This window comes from Galeopterus variegatus, unplaced genomic scaffold (assembly GCF_000696425.1).
Source record: "Galeopterus variegatus unplaced genomic scaffold, G_variegatus-3.0.2 Scaffold4095, whole genome shotgun sequence".
NCBI lineage: Eukaryota > Metazoa > Chordata > Mammalia > Dermoptera > Cynocephalidae > Galeopterus > Galeopterus variegatus.
Genome location: NW_007730206.1, coordinates 92,752 through 117,502, shown reverse-complemented (window position 1 = coordinate 117,502; position 24,751 = coordinate 92,752). Strand labels below are relative to the sequence as shown.

Sequence of the window (24,751 nt, the reverse complement as noted above, 5' to 3'; positions counted from 1 at the left end):
AAGTCTTGCCTGATTCTTTGTAGCTCAGATTCCCAAAAAGTATCTGGCTCCTAGCAGGTATTTATTACATAGCTATTGACCATAGATGAAAGTCTGATTTGGTTTATAAAATGGACACTAGATAATATCTTCTTGAGATGCTATGTCTGACTGGAATGAAATAATGTTGTATAAAAACTCTGATACAAAGGTAAGGCATTATTCTTAATACAAACAGGACAAAAAGACTTGAAAATCTCCCTGAATGTCACAATTTATTTGCCATAATCTACTTTCTTGGTGAGTTGAAGGTAATTTTCATGGAAGGCACAAGAAGCTCTGATTTACCTTTTTCCTCTTAGTCATCTTGGGAAGAGTAGGGGATAGGCTTTTTTCCTATCAAGTTCCTCAAGTTGTTACATTTAAGGATATAACAAGGGATGAAAAAGTAATACTGTTCAAAAGGATATTGGGTTTATTTGGAATAAAAATACACTAAAAAATTAGTTATTTGTTTCTTTTAGTGATTTTTCTAAAACCCCTCCAGTTTTGGATGGATATACTATGCAGGAGGAAATGTAAGGTAAGGCATGAAGAGTCTCACAGATCTTCCCTGACAGATAACATTCTGCTGATCTAATCACATTTGACAATCAATTTAATAAATTTAATAATCCATGAGATTTTATTATCTAAGTTTTATGTATCTGCCTTCTATAGATGAGTAAATCTGTGATACACTGAGAACAGTCAAGAATCGTATCTTGCATTTATGATTTAAGGACTTATGTTTAAAAATTAAAACTTGTATTTATGTAACTATGATAAGGGAAATTACAAACCAAACAGATGAATATTTATAAAAGCTGATTATTTCAGTAAAGGATTTAAAGTAAAAAGCCCCTTCCAACTCCTTTGTAAACTGGGGAACTTATAATTACTTTAAGAAGAACTAAGTTCTTTCCTAATTATACTCCAGATTATGTAAAAGAGAAAACATTAAGCAATCTTGAGACTTCTACTTCCTCAAATTTTAGACGGATTGCCTTTCAGAATGATTTTTCTAATCAACTTTATAGGAAATCTTCTAACTAACAAAAGGCCAAACATTTACATTCTTCTCAAGAGTTGAATGAACTTTTATATATTAACACAGATGGTATTCCAGTATTCAGCACTGTGAACAGGAAAGGATATTTTCATTATCCATGTACCGAACGAATCTGAAGTTAAAATAGAATTTTCACGGATGGTGCACACGGTAGATTCCACGTTATGATTAATTCTAAGAGTATGGTATTCCAGTATTCAGCACTGTGAACAGGAAAGGATATTTTCATTATCCATGTACCGAATGAATCTGAAGTTAAAATAGAATTTTCACGGATGGTGCACACGGTAGATTCCACGTTATGATTAATTCTAAGAGTACAAATTTCTGTGTCTTCAGTAGGAAGTGTACTTTTCAGTTGTCTTTATCTTCAAAGAGTTTTTGGTTTTTCTTTATCTTGCTCTTTTTGACTGCAAAGTGCAAAAGATTCCTGAACAAACTGCCTGCACATTGGGCACTGCTGAAAATACTTAACGCAGCCATTACACAAGCACGTGTGTCTACATGGCAAGAGCACCCAGTTCACGGTCCCGTTCTGGCAAACAACACAGTCCTTACTGTTCTCCTCAGATGGCTCCACTTCACTTTCAGACAGTCCAGCCCTTTCCAACAAACTTCTGTCTGTGTTTTTCTCTTCTGGAGAGGAATTGCTGGAGGGAGTGGAATTATTATTTGCAGACATGAAAAGTTGCTGGAAATTAAAGAAACAAGTTTAAAGATAATTATAAATGACAATTTCTCTTTAAATCTGAGGGTCATAAGAGCTGCTCAAAATTTATGAACTAGAAAATCCAGTAGCAAGGAATAATTAACATCTATCATAACCAACTGGAAAATATAATAATCTCTTCTTAAATGACCATTCTTTGGAACTGTAAACAAAAGAGACAGAAATAAGACTAGAAAGTAAAACTTACCTTAAGATCATGAAATTGACCTTGAGCCAGGAGTAAATATTGATACAATATTCTGCAGGAAAGTTTATAAGTTTTATCAGGAATATGAATTACTGACACCATGGAAATCTAAAATAAAAATTGAACATTGATGAGTACTTAACCTCCTTATATTATTTTACATATATGTGACAAATGCTTCTCAAATAAAAATGAGACTGATAAATTAGGAAATTTACATGAATCTGTGTAAATCACAGTGACTGAAGAACCAGTTACTGGCATATTTTTGCAAGTTGATCAAATGGAAAGACATCCTCTATTCTTGGATAGGATGACTCAATATTATAAAGACTTTATATTCAAAATTATAAATTTAATGTAATCCCAATAAAAATACCAATGAGTTTTTTTTACAAAGCTACATGCATTGACTCTAAAATTCCCATACGGAAAAATAAATACATAAGAATAGCTAGGACAATACTGAAAAGACAGAGCTATGAGGGGAACAAGCCCAGTCAGATACACAAACTACAAAGCTGGTAAAATTAAAACAATATGGTACTGGGGTCGGCCTGTGGCTCACTTGGGAGAGCATGTTGCTGACACCACCAAGTCAAGGGTTAAGATCCCCTTACCGGTCATCTTTTAAAAAAAATAAATAAAAGTATGGTACTGACACACAAATAGAGGGATAGAATAAACAGTCCAGAAACAGACCTAATTATATATAAAAACATGATAAAGGTGTCATCTCAAATCACTGGGCAAAAAGAGTCTTTTTAATAAACAGTATTGGCTTCAAGTGTAGCATTGCAATCTTGGGCACAGAGTAAGATTAAATTTTTCTAGCTTCCCCTTTCTGTAATAGTAAAATTCAGTATTTAACATTTATTCACTATTAAAATGTTTGGAAGGTATGAACTTGGAAAAGAAAGTGGTTCGAAGTTGGAGGAAACTGAATGAAGTCTGGGAATGGTGGAAACTGGAAAGATACAAGTACGTATTTTTAGAGGGTTGATGGCACAGCTTGTTTTATGAAATAAAACACTAAGCATGAACAAAAAATAAAAAATAATAAACAATATTGGGACAACTGGATAGCTATTTGGAAAAATATAAAATTAGATGCTTTCTTCACACCATACATAAGAATAAAATCCAAAAGCATAAGAAATCTAAGTGTAGAAAATAAGATTGTACAAGTACTAGAAGAAAAGGGGTAAATTCCTTTTTAGTCTCGGTGTAGGGAAAGACTTTCTAACTATGACTCAAAACTCAGAGGCAGATAAGTTTGATACATTTGACCATATAAAAATTAAAAGCTTGCATGACAAAAAAGTACCATAAGCAAAGTCAAAAGACATGAAAAACTGGAATAAAATATTCACAATGTATATCACAGATTAAGAGTTAATATCCCTAATTTATGAAGAACTTTTAAAAATTAAAGAAAAAAAAAATGACCCAAATCCTATAGAAAAATGGGTAGAGTACACAAGATATAAACATGGCCCTTAACCATATTAAAAGATATTCAATTAAAGTTAAAACTTTCGAGGCAAGAAACAGAGCACGCCCAGAGTCCTAGGCAGGAGCTGAGGGCAGCATTCCCCACTGGGAAACAGGCAAGGAGCATACCGAAGACACCACATCCTCAAGGGTGGCCCCCTACAGCCTCCACCACAGCCATGGCTGCTGCAAAAGCGATACTGTAGCAGTAGGCACAGCTACCACGCAGGCAGCCCACCAGGCACCCTGCTGCAGTGACACAAGGAGAGTCATCAGTGGAGACCGGAAAAAGAAAAGGACATCTCTTTCCTCAAAGCCCACTCCAGCATAACAGAAGAAGCAACTGCTCTACCATGCCCCTGCTTTATTTCTGATTTTAGTAATTTCTGTCTTCTTTTTTTCTTGGTCAGTCTAGAAAAAGGTTTGCAAATTTTGTTGATCTTTTTCAATAATCACAAAAAAAAAAAGACTATTAAGCAGTTTACAAAGCACCATAGATGAAAATATTTTAATCAAACATAAACTTTACATAATTCTTTTAGGATATAGTAATCTTTATATATATTGTGTAACTTGTTAAATATGTAACTATCATTCATTTTCTTTAACAGACTTTGTTATGAGAGATTGAAATCAAGCTCAAAACTCAGTTCTCAAAAAAAAAAAAAAAATAATAATAATAATAACGAGGGGCTGGCCAGTGCAGTTAAGTGGTTACAGCACAGTCCTGATAACCCCAAGGGCCAGGGTTCGATCCCTGAACTGGCTAGCTGCCAAAGCAAAAAAAATTAGTAATAATAATAGTAAATAACAAATGAGTATGGTATATCAGTGTAAAATCATGAACAATTCAATGAAGGGAATGCTTTTCTACAAAAAATAAAAATAAAGTTAAAACTTTGTTTCTCACCATCAGACTGACAAAAATTCAAAAGCTTGTCAATACATTCTATGTGGAAACAGTCACTCATATATTGCTGGTGGAAATGTTAAAAAAAAAAAAAAGGTACCATCCCAATGAAGAGGAATTTGGCAATATCTAACAAAATGACATGCATTTACCCTTCACCATACAATCCCAACAATATTAAGATACATACACACAGGTTATTCAGTATAAGATCATTTATTACTGGAAATGTTACCTGAATGTCCAAACACAGGAGATTGGTTGAATACATATGGTACGTGCATACCACAGACAGAATGGAGTGCTATGCAAAACAAAACAAAAAGCACGAGGAAGACCTCTGCAAACCGACTGGAGTGATTTCCAGGAGCTAATACGAAGTGAAAAAAATCAAAGTACAAGAGTGTACAGCATAGATAGTGTGCTACCTTTTGTGTGAGAGAAGGGAAAATAAGAAGCACAGGGCAGATAAACCAGAAAACACTGGTTATCTACAAGAATTGGGGTGTGTGGGAATGGAGTAGAAGGGATATGGAAGAGAACAACATCTGAGTATCTCTCTTTATATAGTTTTCTGACTTTTGAGAGAACTAATTCAAATAATTTATGGATACAGTTTGACCATAAACTCTCAGTCTTCAGAGGAAACAGGAACAGGGCAGTATGAACACCAAAATAATTAAATTCAGTAAAGAATTATAAACCACTGGGGAAAAAAAGAAATTCATGAGGCCATAGAGATAACAGACAGACAAACAAATGGGAGAGAAGGGAAGTCTCTTGCCAAGGACTGAATGGCGGGAGAGCTGGAGTTGGAAAAATAATCATTTTGCATCCATCACGGTAAAGATAAAATCTGACAAGAATCATCAATGGATGTGAAATCCAGGAAAAGATTTTTATGAAAAGAAGGATATTTGCATGGTCTTAAGTGCCTCCCTACAGACCAAGGGAAACAAAAACCAGAACAGTGGAGAAATTAGGTAACACCTTGACTGAGAGATCAAAATTAATATCACCAATAAGAGAAAAGAACATCACAAGCTTTTAGAGGTGGCACCCTGAAAAGGACATGCCATCGTCTGTGCAGCTCACTAGCTGCAAATACATAACTTTGACTTGATCATGAGGAAACATCAGACAAAATGAGAATGTTCTGATTTCCAAAAAGGGTTGATTCTTTTAAAAAAATTACATATATAAAGATCTGGAAAGATACAAATATTCAGTGGTTATCTTTGGATGATAAAATATAGGTGATTATACTTTTCTACTTTTGGCTTATCTAGATTTTCTAATATTTTTCCTGCCACACACATGTGTTATTTGAATAATACGGGGAAAATAAACTAATGCAATTATGTAAAAATGAAAAAATTTTAAAGTAAAAATCCTGCAATAACAATTCCTGCTTCCCTTTATCTATGTAAAACAACAAACTGGTTCCTAATTGTATCTAATTTTAATTCTTTACTGTTACAATAGGAATGGGAATTTGATTTTTCTTTTTTTAATTTAGAATCCCTGACCCCCAGACAAAATACTGAAAAACCACACATGACAAAGAAATATGAAATGTTCTGTTTGCTTTTAAAATTACGAATAGAGAACATTAACACAAAATATACTAACAAATATGCTTTAGTTCCAATATTAGCCCCAAACTGAGAGATAAAAGACAAGAGAAGCAAGGATTAACAGGAAAAATGCAAGGAGTCTACAGACAAGAAGAATAAAAGACACAGAAAAGGACCCAGACAGGGAGACATACACAAAGGACAAGAGAAAACGGCTGTTAACTCTTGGGAGCCAGGCACTCAGGCTCCCCTGTGGGAATAAACTCCACAACTACAGCCGGGCCACAGTAGTCACAGTCTTCATATGCAACTAAGAAACTGCAGTCAAGCTCTGAGGCTCACTAACATCGCTCAGTATGTCTTTTCTTCTTTTCTTTTTTTTACTTAAACCTTTATTGAACACATTCTGTGTTCCAGGAACTGTGCTATGTAACGGAAATATACTACTTTTGATACGCTTTTTTAAAATTGTATATATTTAAGGTGTACAATATGATGTTTAGATGTATGCATACTTAGTGAAATGGTTACTATAGTCAGGCAAATTAACATATCCATCCTCTCACATAGTTACCCCCTCCTTTATTGTGTATGTGGCGAGAGTACATAAAATCTACTCTTTTAGCAAAAATCCCCAATATAATATTAACTACAGTCTTCACATTAGATGTCTAGACTTCTTCATCCTACCTATCTGCAACTTTGTCTCCTATGACCTACATCTCCCCATTTCCTTCTGCCCCTCCTCTCCTCCCATAACAGAAAAAACAACCTGAGTTCAGCTCAATGGAACTTCACTTTGGTAATATTTAAAAAACCAAAAAACAAGAGAGGCTTAGCTGCCAATGAGCAGGATCTAGATTTCCCTATAAGAGCCTGCACCTTCTAAAGCTCAATGCACATTTATTTCAGGGAGATATTCCTGCTAAAAAAAGAAAAAAAAAAAAAGGCGGGGAGAGCAGGGAGTGACTGGTGCAGGTCCACAAAGGCTCAGAGTCAAGCCCTGAAAGACTGGAATTTTCTTGACTCTGCTTCTGTCTATATAAGGAGGATATTTACCCTGCCTAAAATACTAGGTTGTTGGAAGGAAAAAAGTTATTGTTAGTGAATGTACTTTGTATATTACAAAGTATCATAAAAAATGTTACCATATCTTTATTAATAAACTTCTATATCAAGCACTTCAGAAAAGTAGTAAATTGTGTATAAGGGCATTTTTACCATGATATAATTTTACCAAAAGTTTATTTTATACATAAGTAGCACTAGACTAAAAAAAATAATCAGCACATAATGAGAAAATGAGATTACTGTAATTACTGAAAAGGACCAGACATATAATATGTAGGTGCAGCAGGGGCTATGACTTATGTATATGCAAAGAAAAGAGCTGATACTTTCCTAAAATTGAGCACTTTAGATCACTATGATGCTTATTTATTCAGTGCTAAAAATGTTAAGAACATGCTTCCTATTCTATATAACAAACGTGACAATGTATATGGAATGATGAAACTAACTTAATTCAACCATAATATATCTGTTACTTTCTAAATAAAGTCATATTCTTGTGACCAATAAGGAAAAAATATGTCATACTTTTAAGGTGCTGACATGTATAAAAATAAGACGGGTATACAACATACATATTCATTTTTCAAGAAAAATGTGTCCAGGCCAAAAGTATATACTCAGAAATTAAAACTTCTCCTATTTCACAAATAATTAAAAACTACCATCCAAGTAACTTTAAGGTAATGCTTTCAGAAATTTTCAATTACTTACAATATCATAAATTTCCCGGTCATCTTCATCAGCTAAGGTCAACAGTGCTACCAATGGATAGCGAGATCTGGGCACTGTACCAAAGTCTTCAATTTTAGTATCTCTTGGTAATTGGCAATATATTTCTTCTTTGCTATCCTTCTTAATACTTTTTGAAAATGTAAAGGTAAATTGTCACTATAACCAAAAGAACAAAAATATACCAAAAATGATAAGTAGTTACTTAGCAGCACTTTATTTTACCTATAAAAAGTCTAATTTTCATGTGCTAATGGGTGTATCAGATAAAAGGATACAAATACTGCTCTTGATAGAGATATTCGCTATACAGAGCATCTTCTAATGCTTGAGGAGTACTTATTCTGAAGCAATAAACATGCTTCTGCAGAGCTTCATATAATTTTTGAACACTGCACCCCCAGTAGCATGTAAGGAAGCTATCTTCAAGGCAATCTGTTGTCAAGGTTATGCCCGCTATAGAAAACAAATGAGAAAGAGAAAGAAAATTACCTAAAGTAACTTCTAATACAATTATAGATGGTGAGTAGCAAAATCTTCCTTTTGGATGCTGGCCAGGCTAAAAGAACTTGTTAAAGGGTGTACACCTATAAATGAAGGAATAGGCTTCTATAACAAGAGATACAAAAATCTCAATGTCTGCACAATTTTTTAGGGCTATCAATAAACTCTATTTACACATTTAAGCTTAGAAATTATTATTTAATTTTCTTTCTTGGTGACTCCAAGACTTTTCCCACATAGACTTTAAAAACTAAAATACACAGTTAATTATTGATAACCTAGCACTCTCATAGTGTATATAATACTAACTATAAGAAACAGTACAGCAGAATAGAGCTGTCTCCAAAAGTAGATACACACAACCCATGGGATCCACGAAATGATTACTGGAGTAAGAAAAATATTTTTAAAAAATTGAGCTTTACTAACATTTATATATACATTGACAACATTAATATACAGTCTTGTCATGCAGTTAATGTGCCATGTGATATGTAAAATATCCTGAGGAAAGAGTGGGGGTTCCAAAACATGGAGGGTTCAATAGCAATCATTCATTTGTTTACTTTTGACATAAGAAAAGATATTGCAATTTGAGTAGATCTGATTATGTGGACATCTAAATTATAAGTGGACATATAAATTATATAGTTTTACTTATTTAACACTTACAAAGAACTTACTAAGTGCCACCTATGTGATCCTTTCCCCCTTGCTAGTTGCATTTGTAGCAATATCAAGTTCAAGGGTAATGACATCCAGTGTCTCACACTGCTGGCAGTGCAAGCTGCAACATTTAGTACTGCTTGGCAGTGGTGTACTGACTAGATCAAAGGGCATGGTATTGGTCACTGTTCCTGGCTAAACAGCCTTGGTTTCTGATTCTGGCTCTCCAAACCTACCAGCAATTCTGTAAGCTATCCAATATTCTTTCACTAAAGTTGTTTCTGTTGCTTGCTAATAGGAATTCTGACTATACATTACCTATGCTTTTAAATGTGATCAAGAGTATGTGCTTAAAGGAAATACACAAATACAAGCAGATACTCCATAGGATACCAAAAACTGATTGATATTTTTTCTTTTCTTCTCAGTATTTAATAGTATGTACACAGAGTCTGAGATTCTGAGTATGTGTAGCAGCAGTGGCACTGGGCCAGTTCTAACCATGGTTCAGCTAAAATTTTAATCAGTAGAACTTTGCATAGGTAATTGGAGCAAAATTTGATTTCAAATTTGTCTACGATTCCAATCATCAAGTATTAATTCAAGAATGGAAAATTTCATTTGTTATTAAATGGCTGAAGAAAAATTCTCCAGTAATACAAGTTTTTATATACAAACACACATACATCTACACATATATGTAAAATCACATATTCTTCTCTATGTCACTTTAGAACCATACAACATGAGGAAGGAGAAAAAAGTTGAAGGTAGATAGGGAACGGAAAAATAGAAAAAGCATATGAGAAAAAGTGGAAGAAGAAAGAAAACAAAATGCAGAAAATGATTACATAATATTATTATATTACTGGCAAAAATGTAAAAAAGATGTATGTATGAGGCTATTCACTGTAGCACTAGTTATCATAGCAAAATGCTAGAATCAACCCAAATGCCCACCAACAGGGGATTAAATGAATGAAATACGGTACTCTACAATGAAATACTATGCAGCTATTAAAAATGAATTGAAGCATATCAGAATATCTGTATGTATTATTATGTAATGATCTTCAGGATACATTGCTAAACGAAAAAAAACAAGGTGAAGAAAAGTACATATCATGCATATGCTACTGTTTATCTCAGAAGACAGGAAACCCATATATATGTGTTTGTTTATATTTTTTTAAAAAATAGGAATATAAACCTTTAAAAAAATTAACTTACAGAATATATAAAACTACACAGTTCATTTGCTTTTTTTAAAAAAAAAATAAGAGCTCACATGTGGAATCTAAAAAAGTTGTTCTCATAGAAATAAATAGAAAGTAGAATAGTGGTTACTAGAAGCTGGGAAGGGGAGGGGAGGGGTTGGGGAGAGGTTGATCAACAGATACAAAGTTACAATTAGATATGAAGAATAAGTTCTGGTGCTCTAGGGTGACAATAGCTAATAATACTGTATTGCATATTTCATCATAGCCAGGAAAGAAGATCTTGAATGTTGTAACCACAAAGAAATGATAAACGTTTAGGTGATGGATATGCTAACTATTCTGACTGGATCATTATACAATATATGCATGTATTGAAACAGCAAACTGTACCCCACAAAATGTACAATTAAAATAAATGATTTTTTTAAAAAAAAAAAAAGAATCAGAGTTCCATTCAGAGCTGCATGAAAGACTTGTTTATAGACTTTACATATGTACATTTGGGGAGAGCATCAGAGACCACTACAAATTGGGTTTTAACCAAACTTTCAAATAGTATGTCTCTAACTTGGGAGAGCATAGTGCTGATAACTATTTTTAAACTACCTATAAATCAAATGAAATAACCTTTTAAAATATCACAAATATTGACACAATATTATTTCAATGTCCTGTGTCGACATCTTTAATGACATCACTTTTCCACAGTTTAAACAAACAAATTATATTCTGCTGAGCACAACTTCCACCAAAATCCTTCTCTTTACTTCCCCATAGAAGACGGATAATGAGTGATATGCATTGGTATTTTTTAAATTACAATATGATTACCAAAATTAATCATGTTGTAAGTCCACACATTTAAAATTTTTTCATGTATTTGAGTAATGCTACTGTTGGCTAGCACCTAGTGTGTAGGCATAGTGAGAGATCTCATTTACAGGCTATCTTTTCATTTGCTTCAAACATTTGCAGGATTGGCTTCTGACTATCCGTATTTCTGCCTGAAAGGCAGATTGATGGATTGTCTCACACATTCTAGCTGACAGGTGCCCTGTGTTTTGTATACAATGTATTAGCTCTTCTTACTTTTTCAGTGCATTTCCAGGCTTGTGGAACTGTACTACAGGAAGAACAGTCTTGTGCGGGAAGACTTTTTTTAATGGCAGTCCTGCTCCAGAGCCAGATATGTCATTGTAACAGGTTCAAGTCCATGGCCACAGAAGTCAGAGGTCACTGAACCACCACTATACTGTACATTTCAATCAGTCATGCACAACTTACCATCTTCTAAACAAATTAGTTTCTCCATGTCATATCTTAAAATTTGGTTTTCCCAAGTGAAAAATGTCAGAATGAAAACTCTTATCCACTATTTGAGGAAAAAAAGGTCCTAGTTACCTTCAATTCATAGGGCTAAGTATTGACAGCTAAGGAGAAAGAGTAAGAAATTTTGTACTTTTTCCTTCATAAATCAAGATTTAAGGTTGATGATCCATACTGACTAAGTGAACTGACTTTTGACAAGTGATTATATTCTGGAAGTTAGAGGCAGGAGGGATGAGTAGACATGAATGGTCTACAGAAACCAAGGGAGCAAGCTATGAGGTCAGAAGGACGGGTCAAGTCTGTGAAACACTTCAGACAGAGCACTCACTCAGGCCTGGAAAGCTTCCACTGGATCTGAAGACTGCCAGTGATCTGGGAGAAAGTCACCTGAGTAGAAAGAAGCAGGCAAAAGTCGGACTGCACTGCACTGAGCAGTAGAAGGCAAGCAGGCTAAGAAGAGAAGGCAAATGCAAACAGCTTTTCAGAAGCTGGCTGTGAAGGGAAGAGAAGTAGGGCAGCAGCTAGAGTAAGAAGAAAAGCTGAGAAAGATTTAGTTTGCTTATGTTTAAAATACCTGAAATGTGAGCAAGTATAAAAGGTGATAAGGACTCATCTCAGAAATCTCTGAAGAGCTAAGAACTGTATCTAGAACTGCCTATGCATCATCTCTATTCAACTGTCACAAAAGCACTTTGAAGTCCAGAAGTTTAAAACTAAACTCATTACCCTTCTTCTAAAACCTGCTATTCCTCCTGCATTCCTTATCTGGGTAACAGGATCTGCCTATGGAGGATCCTGAGAACGTGAGTCTTACTAGACTCTTCTCTCTTACCTGTTGCACCCTGTGCTTTGTCCATAACAAACTCCTTATTGTTTCTCTAATGTATTATTCTGTTTCTCATCTATCTCAGTGCTTTGTTCCTGCTTCTCTCTCTACTTAGATTTTCCCTCAAGCTCAAGAGGTAAACACTTGCTTATTTTTAAAGACTCTACTAAAAAAAAAAAAAACAGGAAGGAAGAAAAGAAAAATAAGAGACTTAGCATACTCTTCTTTTATGAAGCCTTTCTAGAATATGCCTCCCCACCGGCTATGGTTTCAATGTGTCCCCTCAAAAATTCAGGTATTGAAACTTAACAGCTAATGTAATGGTATTATGAAGTAGGACCTTTAAGAGGTGATTATGTCATGAGGGTATCTCCCTTGTGAATGGGATTAAGGCTCTTATAAAAAAAAGGCTTCACACAGTGTTGGGCTCTCTTGCCTTTCCACCTCTGCCACATGAGAACACAGTTTTCTTCCCCTCCAGAGGATGCAGCAACAATGGTCTCGGAAGCAGAGACCACGTCCCTAACCAGACACTGAACCTGCCTGTACCTTGACCTTGCATTTTCCAGCCTCCGAAGCTGTGAGAAATAAATTTCTGTTGTTTATAAATTACCCAGTCTACGATATTTTGTTACAGCAGTACGAAGCAAAGTTAACACCTTAGCAAACTTAACCACTTCTCTCTATATTTCATTCCAATGGTTCCTAGATGTTCCTACAGACAATTTATTTTTCCAAGTAAAGAAACAAACTGCCATCTATAATTACCGTCTACAAAAATAACATTTTATTCCAAAATAATTTATACCAAAATAACATAATTTCAAATGAAAAGACAGTTGTTCTGCAGAAGGTTGGCAACCTTACATTAACTGTACTTAGACATACTACACCACCCTTACATCTCTCACTTCACTAAAGACTAATGAAAACGGCACAGTGTCCTAACAGACTTCTCTCCATTTAATACCAGTAATACTTTATTACTCTCATTTGTACACATATCTGCCTGTTTACTGGTTGATAAGTTCCCTAGGAGCAAGGCTTGTGAATTCTTAGTCTTTGTATCTGCAGTATGCAATCCAGTCCCTGGAGCAAAACAGGTGCTCAATAAATGTTTTTTAAAAGCCCAATAAAGAGAAAACAATAAAGAAAATAAAACGGCTAAAAAAGGGGCATACGATGAGGGAAAATCTTTGGAAAATAGCCACCAACTTGTAATTGAAGCTGAAGATGGATTCGTGATCTCTAAACCAAAAGGATTCTTGACTTGTCTCATTTGCTTTTTGAAAACTCTTGTGCTGAACTGGGTCTCTTCTGAATTTCTCAGAATTACTGGAACATCCCAACCAAACCTGAAGAAAGGTAAAAATAAAATAAAACATATCTTAAAAAATGCTGAAACTTTGTTATATGTAAAGTAGGTTGTGCTTCATTAGCTATTCCCTTTAACATAAGTACCAGAAAAAGAGGCTTTACTCAATTTACATTATATTGCAGAATTAATCTACAATTAAGGGAAATTAGAGATCCCTCAAAAGTGCAATATATTTTTCAGCTGGATGAATTGACATAATCTTGAAAAGAAAGTTCTACTGTTAATATTATTGTTAATAACAACAAAGGAGCATAGTGATTATAGATAAATGATATTTACTATAACAGTAAAAACATAATAGAATTATTGAATTTTTAAAAATATATGAAAAACGAATACATATATAATATACAGACTACCTGATATGATTTTCTGGAACAAGAACTTTTAAAATACCAAATATAGCCCTTCACTTACATAATGTATTTTCTACTTCTAAATTTCATGTAAAAATGTTAACTCCTACAATGCACATTGAATAGACTTAAAAGTAAAATGAAAGAGACTAAACTCAAATTCCTAGTAAAATTTAAAATGAGCTAAATTTACTCAGTTTGCATAAAATAACCTAAAATGAATATACACCAGTTAAGTTAGGGGATTGCAGTTTGATGCGCTCCCTTCTCTCCAAACACATAGCAGTGATAGATAAAAAGAAAAGACAAAAAGTCCCAGCTGAAATGAATAAACAAACTGTGGATTTAAACAAAGGAATAGTGGTACTCAGCACTGAAAAGGAATGACTTATTGCTATAATCACATGGATAAATTTAAAAAACATCATGCTGTATGAAAGAAGCCTCCCTAATATGAAATACCAGGGTGGGCAAAACTAATCTATGGTAGAAATAAAAAAGACAACAATGATTGCTTTTGGGAGGGCAGACGTAGGAATTGACTGGGAAAGGCCATAAGGTAAATTTCTGTGGCAATGGTAATGTTCTAGATCTTAATAGAGGTTTGAGTTGTATAGATGATGTGTTTGGTAACACTCTGCAAATGGTACACTTAAGATTTGTACATTTCATTGTATATAAGTATTACTTCAAAAGAAAAAAAAAGAACTACAAACAAAAACAAACATTGAACTCCAGCCAATAATACACAATACTTTAGTGTTTACAGATGAAGAGTACAACTTACTTTGAAGTGGATCACGAAATAAGATGACTGATTGGTAGACAGAAGGATGGATAAATAGACAGATAGTAGTAAAGAGATTATAGTAAAATGTTGATGGTAGAATCTAAGTGATGGGCAAATGTGTGTTCACTGTAGTATAATTCTTTCCAGTGTTTCATATGTTTGAAAATTTTTATAGGAAAAAGGTTGGGGGAAAAAAAGAGATATAGCTGTGTTTAAAGACAGATTCCTTTACAAGTCTGAAAAGGGAAAGAAACAAAGTAATGAGTACGGCTGATGCCATGATTTGGTGGGTTCTGAGCCTGGTAGCAAGAAATGGCAACTAAGCCTTTCATGTAATAAAGAGGCCAGTAGAGGTGGTCCACTGAAGACAAGGGCCAGAGCCAGGTTCACAACCTGAAACCAAGAACTGGGTTAGACCAATATCAATATGAGACAGAACTGTTATTATAAGACCTGGTTCTGGACCAGAGGTCTAGGAATCTGAGTGTAGGCAATTATAAAATGTCTCAACAATGAGGATGATGACAAAGGGAGAAAAAGAACAAAACAAACAAAAACCTTCCACTAAAATTTAGATTACAAACTAAAACTTCAAAAGACATGAATAAATCTAATGCTGAGAAAAAGCCAATAGATTGACAAATGGAGTAAAAATTCAACTTAGATGAATTAATTTTATAATTAAAGTAATACAGTTGGATAAGGCTGCTCTGGTCCTGCCCATCAAAGCTGAAAAGCAAGCCTGTAACACATCAAACTGTTTACAAGTAACTTAACTGTGACCCAGAAATAAGCTCAAGAATATCTGTATGAATACAAAAATATCTAGCACCCAATAAGGTAAAATTTACAATGTTTAGCATCCAATAAAAAATTAACAGGCCTGCAAAGAAGCAGGAAAATATGACTGATAATTAGGAGAGAAACTAATCTATAGAAATAGATCCAGAAATGATAAAGATACTAGAATGAGTAGACAAAGACATCAAAATAGCTGTTATAACTATATTCCATATGTTCAAGAAGATAAGGAAAGATCGAACATATTATATAGAGACATATAAGATAGAAAAAAGACCCAAATCAATTTCTAGAGACAAAAACACACTGGATGAGATTAAGAGCAGATTAGACACTGCAGAACAAAAGATTAGAAAACCTGAAAACAATGCAATAGAAAGTACCTAAAATGAAACAGAGAGGAAAAGAAGACTGAACAAAAACAAACATCAGTGAGCCAAGAGACAACTTCAAATAGTATAATACATATGTAACTGAAGTCTGCAGGGGACAGACAGAGGACAGATAAAGCATTTGAACACTAAAATGCTAACTATGTGGAGAAATATAATGTTTTTCTTATTTAAATATCTTCAAAATATTACTTGAATGTAGACTATAATAAGTTAGAGGTATACTACAAACCCAAACACTGAGTCCAAGCTTCAGTGAACCAAAGAAATATGAGTTAACACTCTAGATACAAAATTTCTTGACGAATGTAGACTATAATAAGTTAGAGGTATACTACAAACCCAAACACTGAGTCCAAGCTTCAGCGAACCAAAGAAATATGAGTTAACACTCTAGATACAAAATTTCTTGAGAATATACATAGACCAAGCAATCACTAAAGTAAGTTATTACTAATAAACCAACAAAGGAGATAAAATGGAATCACATAGATTATTTAACTAATGGAAATGAAGGCTTCAACAAGAAAGAAAAAGGAACAACAAAGAGATGGGGCAAATAGAAAACCAATAGCAAAATGGTGGATTTAAATCCAATCATATCAATACTCACATTAAACATAAATGATTTACGTTTTGCCTTTGCTAAAGGCAAAGATTAGCAGATTGGATAAAGCATAAGACCCATCTATGCATATGCTGCATACAAAAAACCCAATTTAAATATAAAGACAAGAGCCGACCCCGTGGCTCACTCAGGAGAGTGCCGTGCTGGGAGCGCAGGAGCGCTCACGCCGCGGGTTCAGATCCTATATATAGGGATGGCTGGTGCGCTCACTGGCTGAGCGCCATGCGGGTGACACCAAGCCAAGGGTTGCGATCTAAGAGCCGACCCCGTGGCTCACTCAGGAGAGTGCCGTGCTGGGAGCGCAGGAGCGCTCACGCTGCGGGTTCAGATCCTATATATAGGGATGGCTGGTGCGCTCACTGGCTGAGCGCCATGTGGGTGACACCAAGCCAAGGGTTGCGATCCCCTAACCGGTCACGAAAAATAAATAAATAAATAAATATAAAGACAAAAATAGATTACAAGTAAAAGGATGGAAAAAGATACACCTGCTAATACTAATCAAAAAAAGCTGGAGTAGCTATGTTAATACCAAAGTAGATCTCAGAGCAAAGACTATTCTTAGAAGTAAAGATGTTCATAATGATATAGGGATCAATTCATCATACAGACATAATAATCCAAAATGTTTATGCACCTATTAATAGAACTTCAAAATATGAAGCAAAAACTGATAAAGCTATAAACAGAAATAGACAAATCCACAATTATAGGAAGAGATCTCAGTTCTCCTCATCATCTCAATAATTGGTAGCACCGGTAGATAGAAAATCAGTGAGGATATCAAAGACTTCAATAACACTATCAAGCAACTTGACCTCATTAGCCCTTATAGAACATCTCAACCAACAATAGTAGAATATATATTCTTTTTAAGCACACCAGGACATTTATGAAAGCGAGATCATATTCTGATCTACAAAACAAGTCTCAATAAATTTGCAAGTCAAATCAAAATGTGTGGTCTCTGATCACAATGGAATCAAATTATAAATTAACAACAGAAAGATATCTTAAAAATTCCCAAATATTTTCAAACTATATAACAAACTTCTAAATAACCCAGAGATCAAGAAGAAATCATAATGGAAATTTTTAAAAATTATGAACTGAATAAAAATGAAAACATATATATCAAAATTTGTGGGACGCAGACAAAGCAGTACTTGTAGGGAAATTTAAAAGCACTAAACATCTCACCCTTATTAAACACAGGCCAATACTGAGTCCAAGTTTCAGTCAACCAAACAAGTATGAGTTAACACTTTAGATCCAAAATTTCTTGAGAATATACCCAGACCAATAAATCTGATCTGATCTAGTGTTACATTCTATCCTCCTTGGCTTAACATACTTCCAATCCATTCTCACACATGTTCTCCAGGTTCCTGCAGATACAAATTAGCAAAATTTTGCAGTTATTTTGGAATACAGGCTATTTCTAACCAGGTCAGATTTTGTTCCTGTCCTGTGGAGCATGTCTCATGGTGAGAGGTAATAGAAGTAGGTCTTCAGTATGGATATCCATTTACAAAGCAGATGCTCTAGGTGTGGTTATTATAGGATTTTCGGGCAAGGGAAGGCTAGTTTTCTCACACGTGGAAGACAAGCTGCTTTCATCAACAAGGAAGGCTCAGAGTGACTGGGGTTTCAAGATTCTTAGCTTTGTCCATGTCTATCTAGATGTCCCCCACTCCAAGTCTCAGGATTTTATTTCTGTCCAATCAATGTCTAAATGAGACATTAACAAGGCTGTGTAATTCTATTACCAGCACAATTAACACTGTTCAATTTTTAGCAAGGCTGGCTCTTTGGCTACAAAAGATAAAGTGCTTCAGGACCACAGAAACTCTGATTCTCTAAGACTTGATATGAGAGTTTAAAGACCTGAACTTGTCATTTTCTTTCTGTAAGTGCTCCAGTGACCTCCGAAGCAACAATCTTGCCCCTCCTCAGTCTTTGTAGTCTTCATTACTGCCATAACAGTCAAGTGCTTTAGCCACTTGGTCCCCACAAGGTGCTGCTTCAAAAATCATTTTATCGCAGTCAACGAAAGGTAGTTATTTGTTTAATTGTGATGCCACTACATGCCATGGATTATTAGAAACTTATTTCTCATTGGCAAGGAGCTAAGAAATAACCAAACCAATCCCCAAATCCTATCTTTAAGAGTTCCCCCTCCCCTGATTCCATTCTTAGTAACAATTTCCTTATTGGTCAGGGTCTAGTTAGGAGACCAAAACCACACCAGTTATTTTAACAGAGTATTAAAATTTAAAAAAAGTTACCCAGATGTTGAAGAATTGAAAAGACTAAAAGGGGACACTGAGTATCAAAGAAGTAGTAATGGCAGGAAGCAGCTATCACTCCTAGGACAAGGGAATAAAGGAAAGAGAATTACTACACTTTAGAAATTTGGAGGAGAGACCCCATGGGGCTGGGACTCAAGTCTGAGGAAAGGATACTTATCTTTAAGAGATGCAATGATTCTGGTTCTAGGAGAGCAGAAAATTATAAACTGGAACAACTGGGACCACCTGTTGCTGCCAGAATGAGGACTATTGATGTGGTAAGACAGACAAGAAAGGGAATCTAATAGGAACCAGCAAGTCCCTTCGTCCTCTTTTAGCCTTCCAGTCTCCCTCCCTTATTGGTAAAGCCTGTATGCAGCCAGCTAGCAAAGAAGAAATGTGATTTTAGAGTTCTGTCTCAGATTCACAAAGCAGAGTATATAAAGGTGGTATGAAGTTGAGAGACAGCAGCTTAATAACCCATAGTCAAGAGGAGGCAGAGAGCAGTGGCTGAGTCAGGGTCCCTGATGATGTGAAACTGTTAAAGAATATATATGGCATTTGGGGCTCCTTTCCACACAGTACCTGGCAGGCACTATTAGAGCTCACAGAAAGCACCACATACCATACTTCCATACTTCCAGTTGTGTGATTCTTTGCTACTGCTATTGGGATTCCAATAATCAGATACTCCCTTTTTTTCTCCACTCCTCACAGTGCAGGTGGACACAGAGAGCAGTGGAAAGGAGCAAGGGGAAAGAAACCAAGAGCAGTATTGAGGTAAGAACCATGCCAGAGTAAACAGATGACTTTAGGGCTTGTACTTTGGGAGGTTAAAAATACAAACAAACAATGACAAGAGAGAAAATCATGGTGAATTAACTAGTTTACCCTTCTGGCTGGGGTACTATTAGAAAGATGTTTTTAGAAGATCCAGATGGTGTCCAAGTTTTCATTGCTTCTAGTCAATAAATCTGTGGCCTTAACTTAGGCTTACAAATAAACATAGTAAAAATTTTATCTCCACAGGCAAAGTTAACCCAGATGTAAAAAATTGTTGAGTTAGGTCCAAATCAGGATGGAAGTGACTGGCATTTACCTGATCTTATGGCCTCAGCAGTGCTTAGTCTAACCTTCCAAAAGTTCTATAATTACCCGAGCTTCCACCCCTGTAAAAGCCATACCTAAAAGGCAATCATTAAATTTTCAAACCAAGTCTTAAAACTGGCAGAGCCAGGATTTGAACCCATTTCTGTCTGACTCCAAAGTCTTATCTCTTAACAACTACAAACATGAGGCTCTTGACTACCCTTCACCCACAGATGCCAGCATCATTATTGATATGGATTTCACACATTTTCTTGTTCCCAATGCTAAAGATGGATAGCTAAGATATCTCAGTTGGCGTATTTAAAATACAAATTTAAGCATATAATGCAATTATTAACTAATTACCTATTTTCCTTAGGGGAGGAAAGTTATGTTTCTCTAAAAGAATAACACTAACATTATAGTCATTTAAAAATCCTGTGACAAGACCACTTTTCTCACTTGGGCAACACCTTCCTAATTCCAATTACAAACTTTCTGGAATGAATAATAGCAATAAAATTTGATAGATCAAGAATAACAAATTGTGTAAGATTGATCTCATCTTCTCCCATCCACATATAAGGAACTTTATGCTCTACTGCTGGGAGGGTGGGGAGCAGTGTGGAAATGTTAAAACTTTGGTTAGATCCTTAAAGATGGCATATTTCAGAAACCCATAAGGGCCTACGTCCTTTTTAAAAAGTAATCACATATATGTGATCTAAGGGTATTTTTAAACTCATTTTACACAGCCTGTTTTATTCACTAACATGTTCTCCTCTGCCCCTCTGTTCATGCTGTATTCTGAAATGCTCTCTCTTCTCTGCTATACACATTCGACTCCATTTATTTTTCAAAATACTCATTCTGCAAAATCCAGTTCATGTCTTTCTCATCAACAGAGTTCTCTCTGACCTCCTCAGGTCATGGCTGTTACCACTTAGAACTACCGTTTGATCTATTTGGAACCACCATCTTCTCAAAGAGACTTTGTAGGCTGCAGCCTAGAAAAAAAAAACTGTTGCGAACAATGACATGGTTTCAACTAGCTGTATTTATAAGGCTTAGCTAAACAGGATACAGTTACATCTCCTCACAGAGAAATTGTAGAATCTCTGGGCTAGAATTGTTCAAGGGTTATATAACAGTCCATTCTCCGTGTCTTCAACAGGTAGATTGCCTCTACCCCTTCAGTGTAACTTATTTCTAATGTCACTTCCAGCTCTGAAGTTATGATTTTATAGTTCTATAGACTAAATATTACTTCCAAAGGTGTGGAATGTATGTAGAAACCATTAAATTCTCAAACAGTAACAGAGTTCAGTCATAAGTCATGCTGAAAGATCTGAGACCAAGTGCTCAGTTCTGGTCAGAAACACAATTAATCTCGTTCACTGTACACGTCTGCGCACCGTACCCCAGGTGACCGATATACCCTAGACACACAGTAGGCCCCAATCAGGGACAGAAGCCTGCTGGACAAGCACTTTATCCCAACACCAAGACCAGGCCCTTCCTGGCTGTTTTATCACCTAGAAACAAAGCTGGGTAAAATACCCCAATCCGGTAACACCCCCTGATGCCCGCAGCAACGGGGACAGGACGGTGATGCAGGACAGTGACGCAGGTGCGGTGTCCACCCTGTTTTCCTCCCAGAGCCGTAGGAGCCCTCAGCACAGACTCCCAAATGGCCTCAGGCGCCTCAGCCCCGTGACCCCCTTATTCCTGTGTCCCCTGCTGCTCACCGTGACATCAGTCCCCGGCTCTCCGCCCCTTCGTCCCGTGCCCCTACCTCGGACACTCACCATCCTAGTACCAGACCGGTGGTCACGATGAAGCAGGTAAAGACCACCGCGATGTAGAAAAGCGGCGAGTACTCATAGAGCGTTACCAGAAAGACCGCAGCCATCAGGGGCTCCCCGGGACTGAGCCCGGCTGCGGCCGCCTAGCTCAGCCCAGCCCAGCCCAGCGGAGCCCAGCCCACCCCGCCGGGGCGAAAGCCACTACGGTGCCCCGAAGTGGACAAACTTTGTAGGTCCGCACTCGCCTGGGGTTCTTGTAAGCTAGACGTCCGGGCTGCCTCGCGGGCAGCGGGAGCCTGCATGCCAATCACGGCTTTGCCTGCAGGGCCCGCCACGCCCCTCCCGCTCCTGCCCCGAACGATTGGCTTCGCATAGGGGCGGGGCCCAGACTCGCACCGCCCCCGACTCTCGGGATGGGTACCCAGCGAGCGTCATCTCCGCCAGTCTGGCCCAGGGGCCATCGCTGTTCTCCCGTCAAATTTTAAGTAAATAACAGCATTAGGGCCACTTTGTACAAGATTTAGACAAGTGTAGGTTTTCAGATGCCAGAGAGAGAAATCCACGTGCACCGTTTCTAAATCCTGAAACCCTGCATATTAGATCCTAGGCAAATTCAGGAGGAGGAGTAGGGCGGGAATCTTGGGTTCTATAAGGTGAGAAGATAGCCCCACACCTGTTCTTGTTTTAGCTAGAAGACTTTCTCATGGGCACAGTGAAAAGACAAAAAGAAGTGTCTGCCACAAGCAATTTGTACAAGCCTTGTCAGCCTTTTCATACTCGACTTAATCATAGAGGAAAATCAGCATTGCATGTCCAAGGTTCTCTCAGAAATAAAACAACCATCCTCTTCCCACATCCTACCTCTTTTTCGTCTGTTCCTACACTCCTCAAATTAGAATTAGCCAGACATTTGAACTTTTTGTGTTCGCTTTGACTTTAATAGTAATTTTTAAAAATTTGTTTTAAACTGAGCAGAAGCTTTTAAGTATGGAAAGTAGCTAAATGCCCGCTCCTTATCCTCACCCACGTTGAGTCGGCTCCATCAAGGTAGTCTTCCTGGAGGCCTCTCATAACACTTCACTAATAATTCATTGCTTTGCGTTTTCTCCTAAAGCCACGCCTAGCTACAGCAGAGATGGGGGAAATGTAGTCTTATTTTGAGCATCAGCATCCCACACTACAGATCAGAGTTTTGTTACTGGGGAAGAAAGCGAGAATGGATGCTGGGATCGGTAACCAGTAGTATCTGGCTCACTCCCAAATCACTAAGAAAATTCATACTTGAGGAAGAAGAGCTGTTTGTCCTATGGCCTCACATATCATATCCCTTGGCAAATGACCATTCATTCTCCATAGTAGTGCTATTTGAGAAGCTTGCTTCTACAACATAATTTTTAATTATTATATATCTGATTTGTGAAAGCATACAGTTTATTTAATCAGCCCTCAATTGTTGGACAATTTTTCATTACTGTAAACAACATTGCACTGAACATCCTTAACGCTAAAATATTCCCATAGGATAAATTACTAGAGGTGGAAGTTTGGTTCAAAAAAATGTATATGTTTAAGACTTTGAAGAAAACTGCTCTCCAGAAGTGTTGTACCAATTTGTACTCCTACTCTTTCAACCACACTTTTGCTATCATTTTATACTGTCACATAAAAGTCTTGGCCAACCTGAGTTTTATTGCAATAAAACAATAAAGAATTTTCATAATAAAACAAAAATGTAGGAAGTTCCAAGTTAAAGTGTCATTCAACACATCATCTGATTTTGCTCTCTCCCGAAACTCCTCTAAAACTAGAATAAAGAGATTAAAAATGTAATCAGCAAAAACAAGAAGAAGAGCAAATAAAATAATAGCAGCAACATATTGGAAGGATGAAAAAGGAACATTCACTAACCAGGCCATGAAAGCCAGATCCCAAACCAGCAGTGGAGAAAACTGAGACCCAACCTGATTTATACTGGGGAATTCTCAAAAAGAACGGGAAATAACACAAACTTAAGCCCTTATAATTTCCCACTTGTATATCTGCTATGGCCACTGAAACTTGTCTACTTCCAACATAGAATTTTCCAATGTGTTCTTCACAGCACTGGCAAAAATATTTTTCCATTACATACATTTTACTCTACTGCCAAAAAACCTTGATTGTCATATTTTCTTGAGGACAAAGGTCTTTGTTTGACATACCCACTTCTACATGATTTGACTCCCACTTATCTCTCATTTACTCATTCAGAAAGTGTTTTTTGAGTGTCAGGTATATGTCAGACACTGTAAAAGGCCTTAGGGATACAATCATAAACAAAAAATGATACGTCCCTGTTCTTATGGAGCATATCATCTAATGGAAATGATAAATGTTAACCAAAAAATTTTGAACAAAATATAAAGGCAATATTGTGATAAATGCTATGAAAAAGAGGCATGTGGAGCCATGAGAGCAGATAATGGGGAAATGAGGTAATATAAGATAGACGAGGGAAAGCTTCCCTGAAGAACAGATGATTGACATGAGTTCTGATGGACAGAGTTTTTCAAGGCAAAGAGACAGGAGGAGAGGAAAAGCATCTAGGGCAGAAGCTACAGCACATATAAAAGCCCTGAGGTAGGAGAAATCACAACACACTTGAGAAACAGAAAGGCCGGTGTGACATGGTATGAGATGAAGATGGAGGGATAGGTAGGGCCCAGATCACAGAGGAGTCTTGCCATTGTAACTACTTAGATTTACCCTAATATCAGTGAGAAGTCACTGATATGATTGAAGGGAGGTGGGGTGACAATCTATTTGCATTTTGAATCAATCACTTTGGCTATTGTATAAAAAACTGACAAAAAAGAGGCTCAGGTGGATATGAGAGAATACAGGGA

At 36.4% G+C, this 24,751-nt stretch overlaps 1 protein-coding gene across 1 annotated transcript; it reads right to left on the bottom strand.

Moving 5' to 3' along the window:
* Positions 1 to 1,319: 1,319 nt before the first annotated feature.
* Positions 1,320 to 22,108, bottom strand: CGRRF1 (cell growth regulator with ring finger domain 1). Its single transcript, XM_008586737.1, has 6 exons — positions 21,870 to 22,108; positions 13,552 to 13,691; positions 8,070 to 8,247; positions 7,774 to 7,921; positions 2,008 to 2,115; positions 1,320 to 1,781 (listed from the first exon to the last, which is right to left on the bottom strand). Exons 1-6 carry the CDS (start codon positions 21,971 to 21,973, stop codon positions 1,461 to 1,463), a joined length of 999 nt encoding a protein of 332 aa, XP_008584959.1. The 5' UTR covers positions 21,974 to 22,108; the 3' UTR covers positions 1,320 to 1,460.
* Between the last annotated feature and the right edge of the window lie 2,643 nt (positions 22,109 to 24,751).

Bases quoted from the DNA above. Each gene is read 5' to 3' on its own strand.
- CGRRF1 (XM_008586737.1), bottom strand. From the start codon at position 21,973: ATGGCTGCGGTCTTTCTGGTAACGCTCTATGAGTACTCGCCGCTTTTC. The intron at 13,692-21,869 runs GTGAGTGTCCGA...ACCTTTCTTCAG, and splicing joins ACCGGTCTGGTACTAGGATG to GTTTGGTTGGGATGTTCCAG. The intron at 1,782-2,007 runs GTAAGTTTTACT...TTTAATTTCCAG, and splicing joins GTCAATTTCATGATCTTAAG to CAACTTTTCATGTCTGCAAA.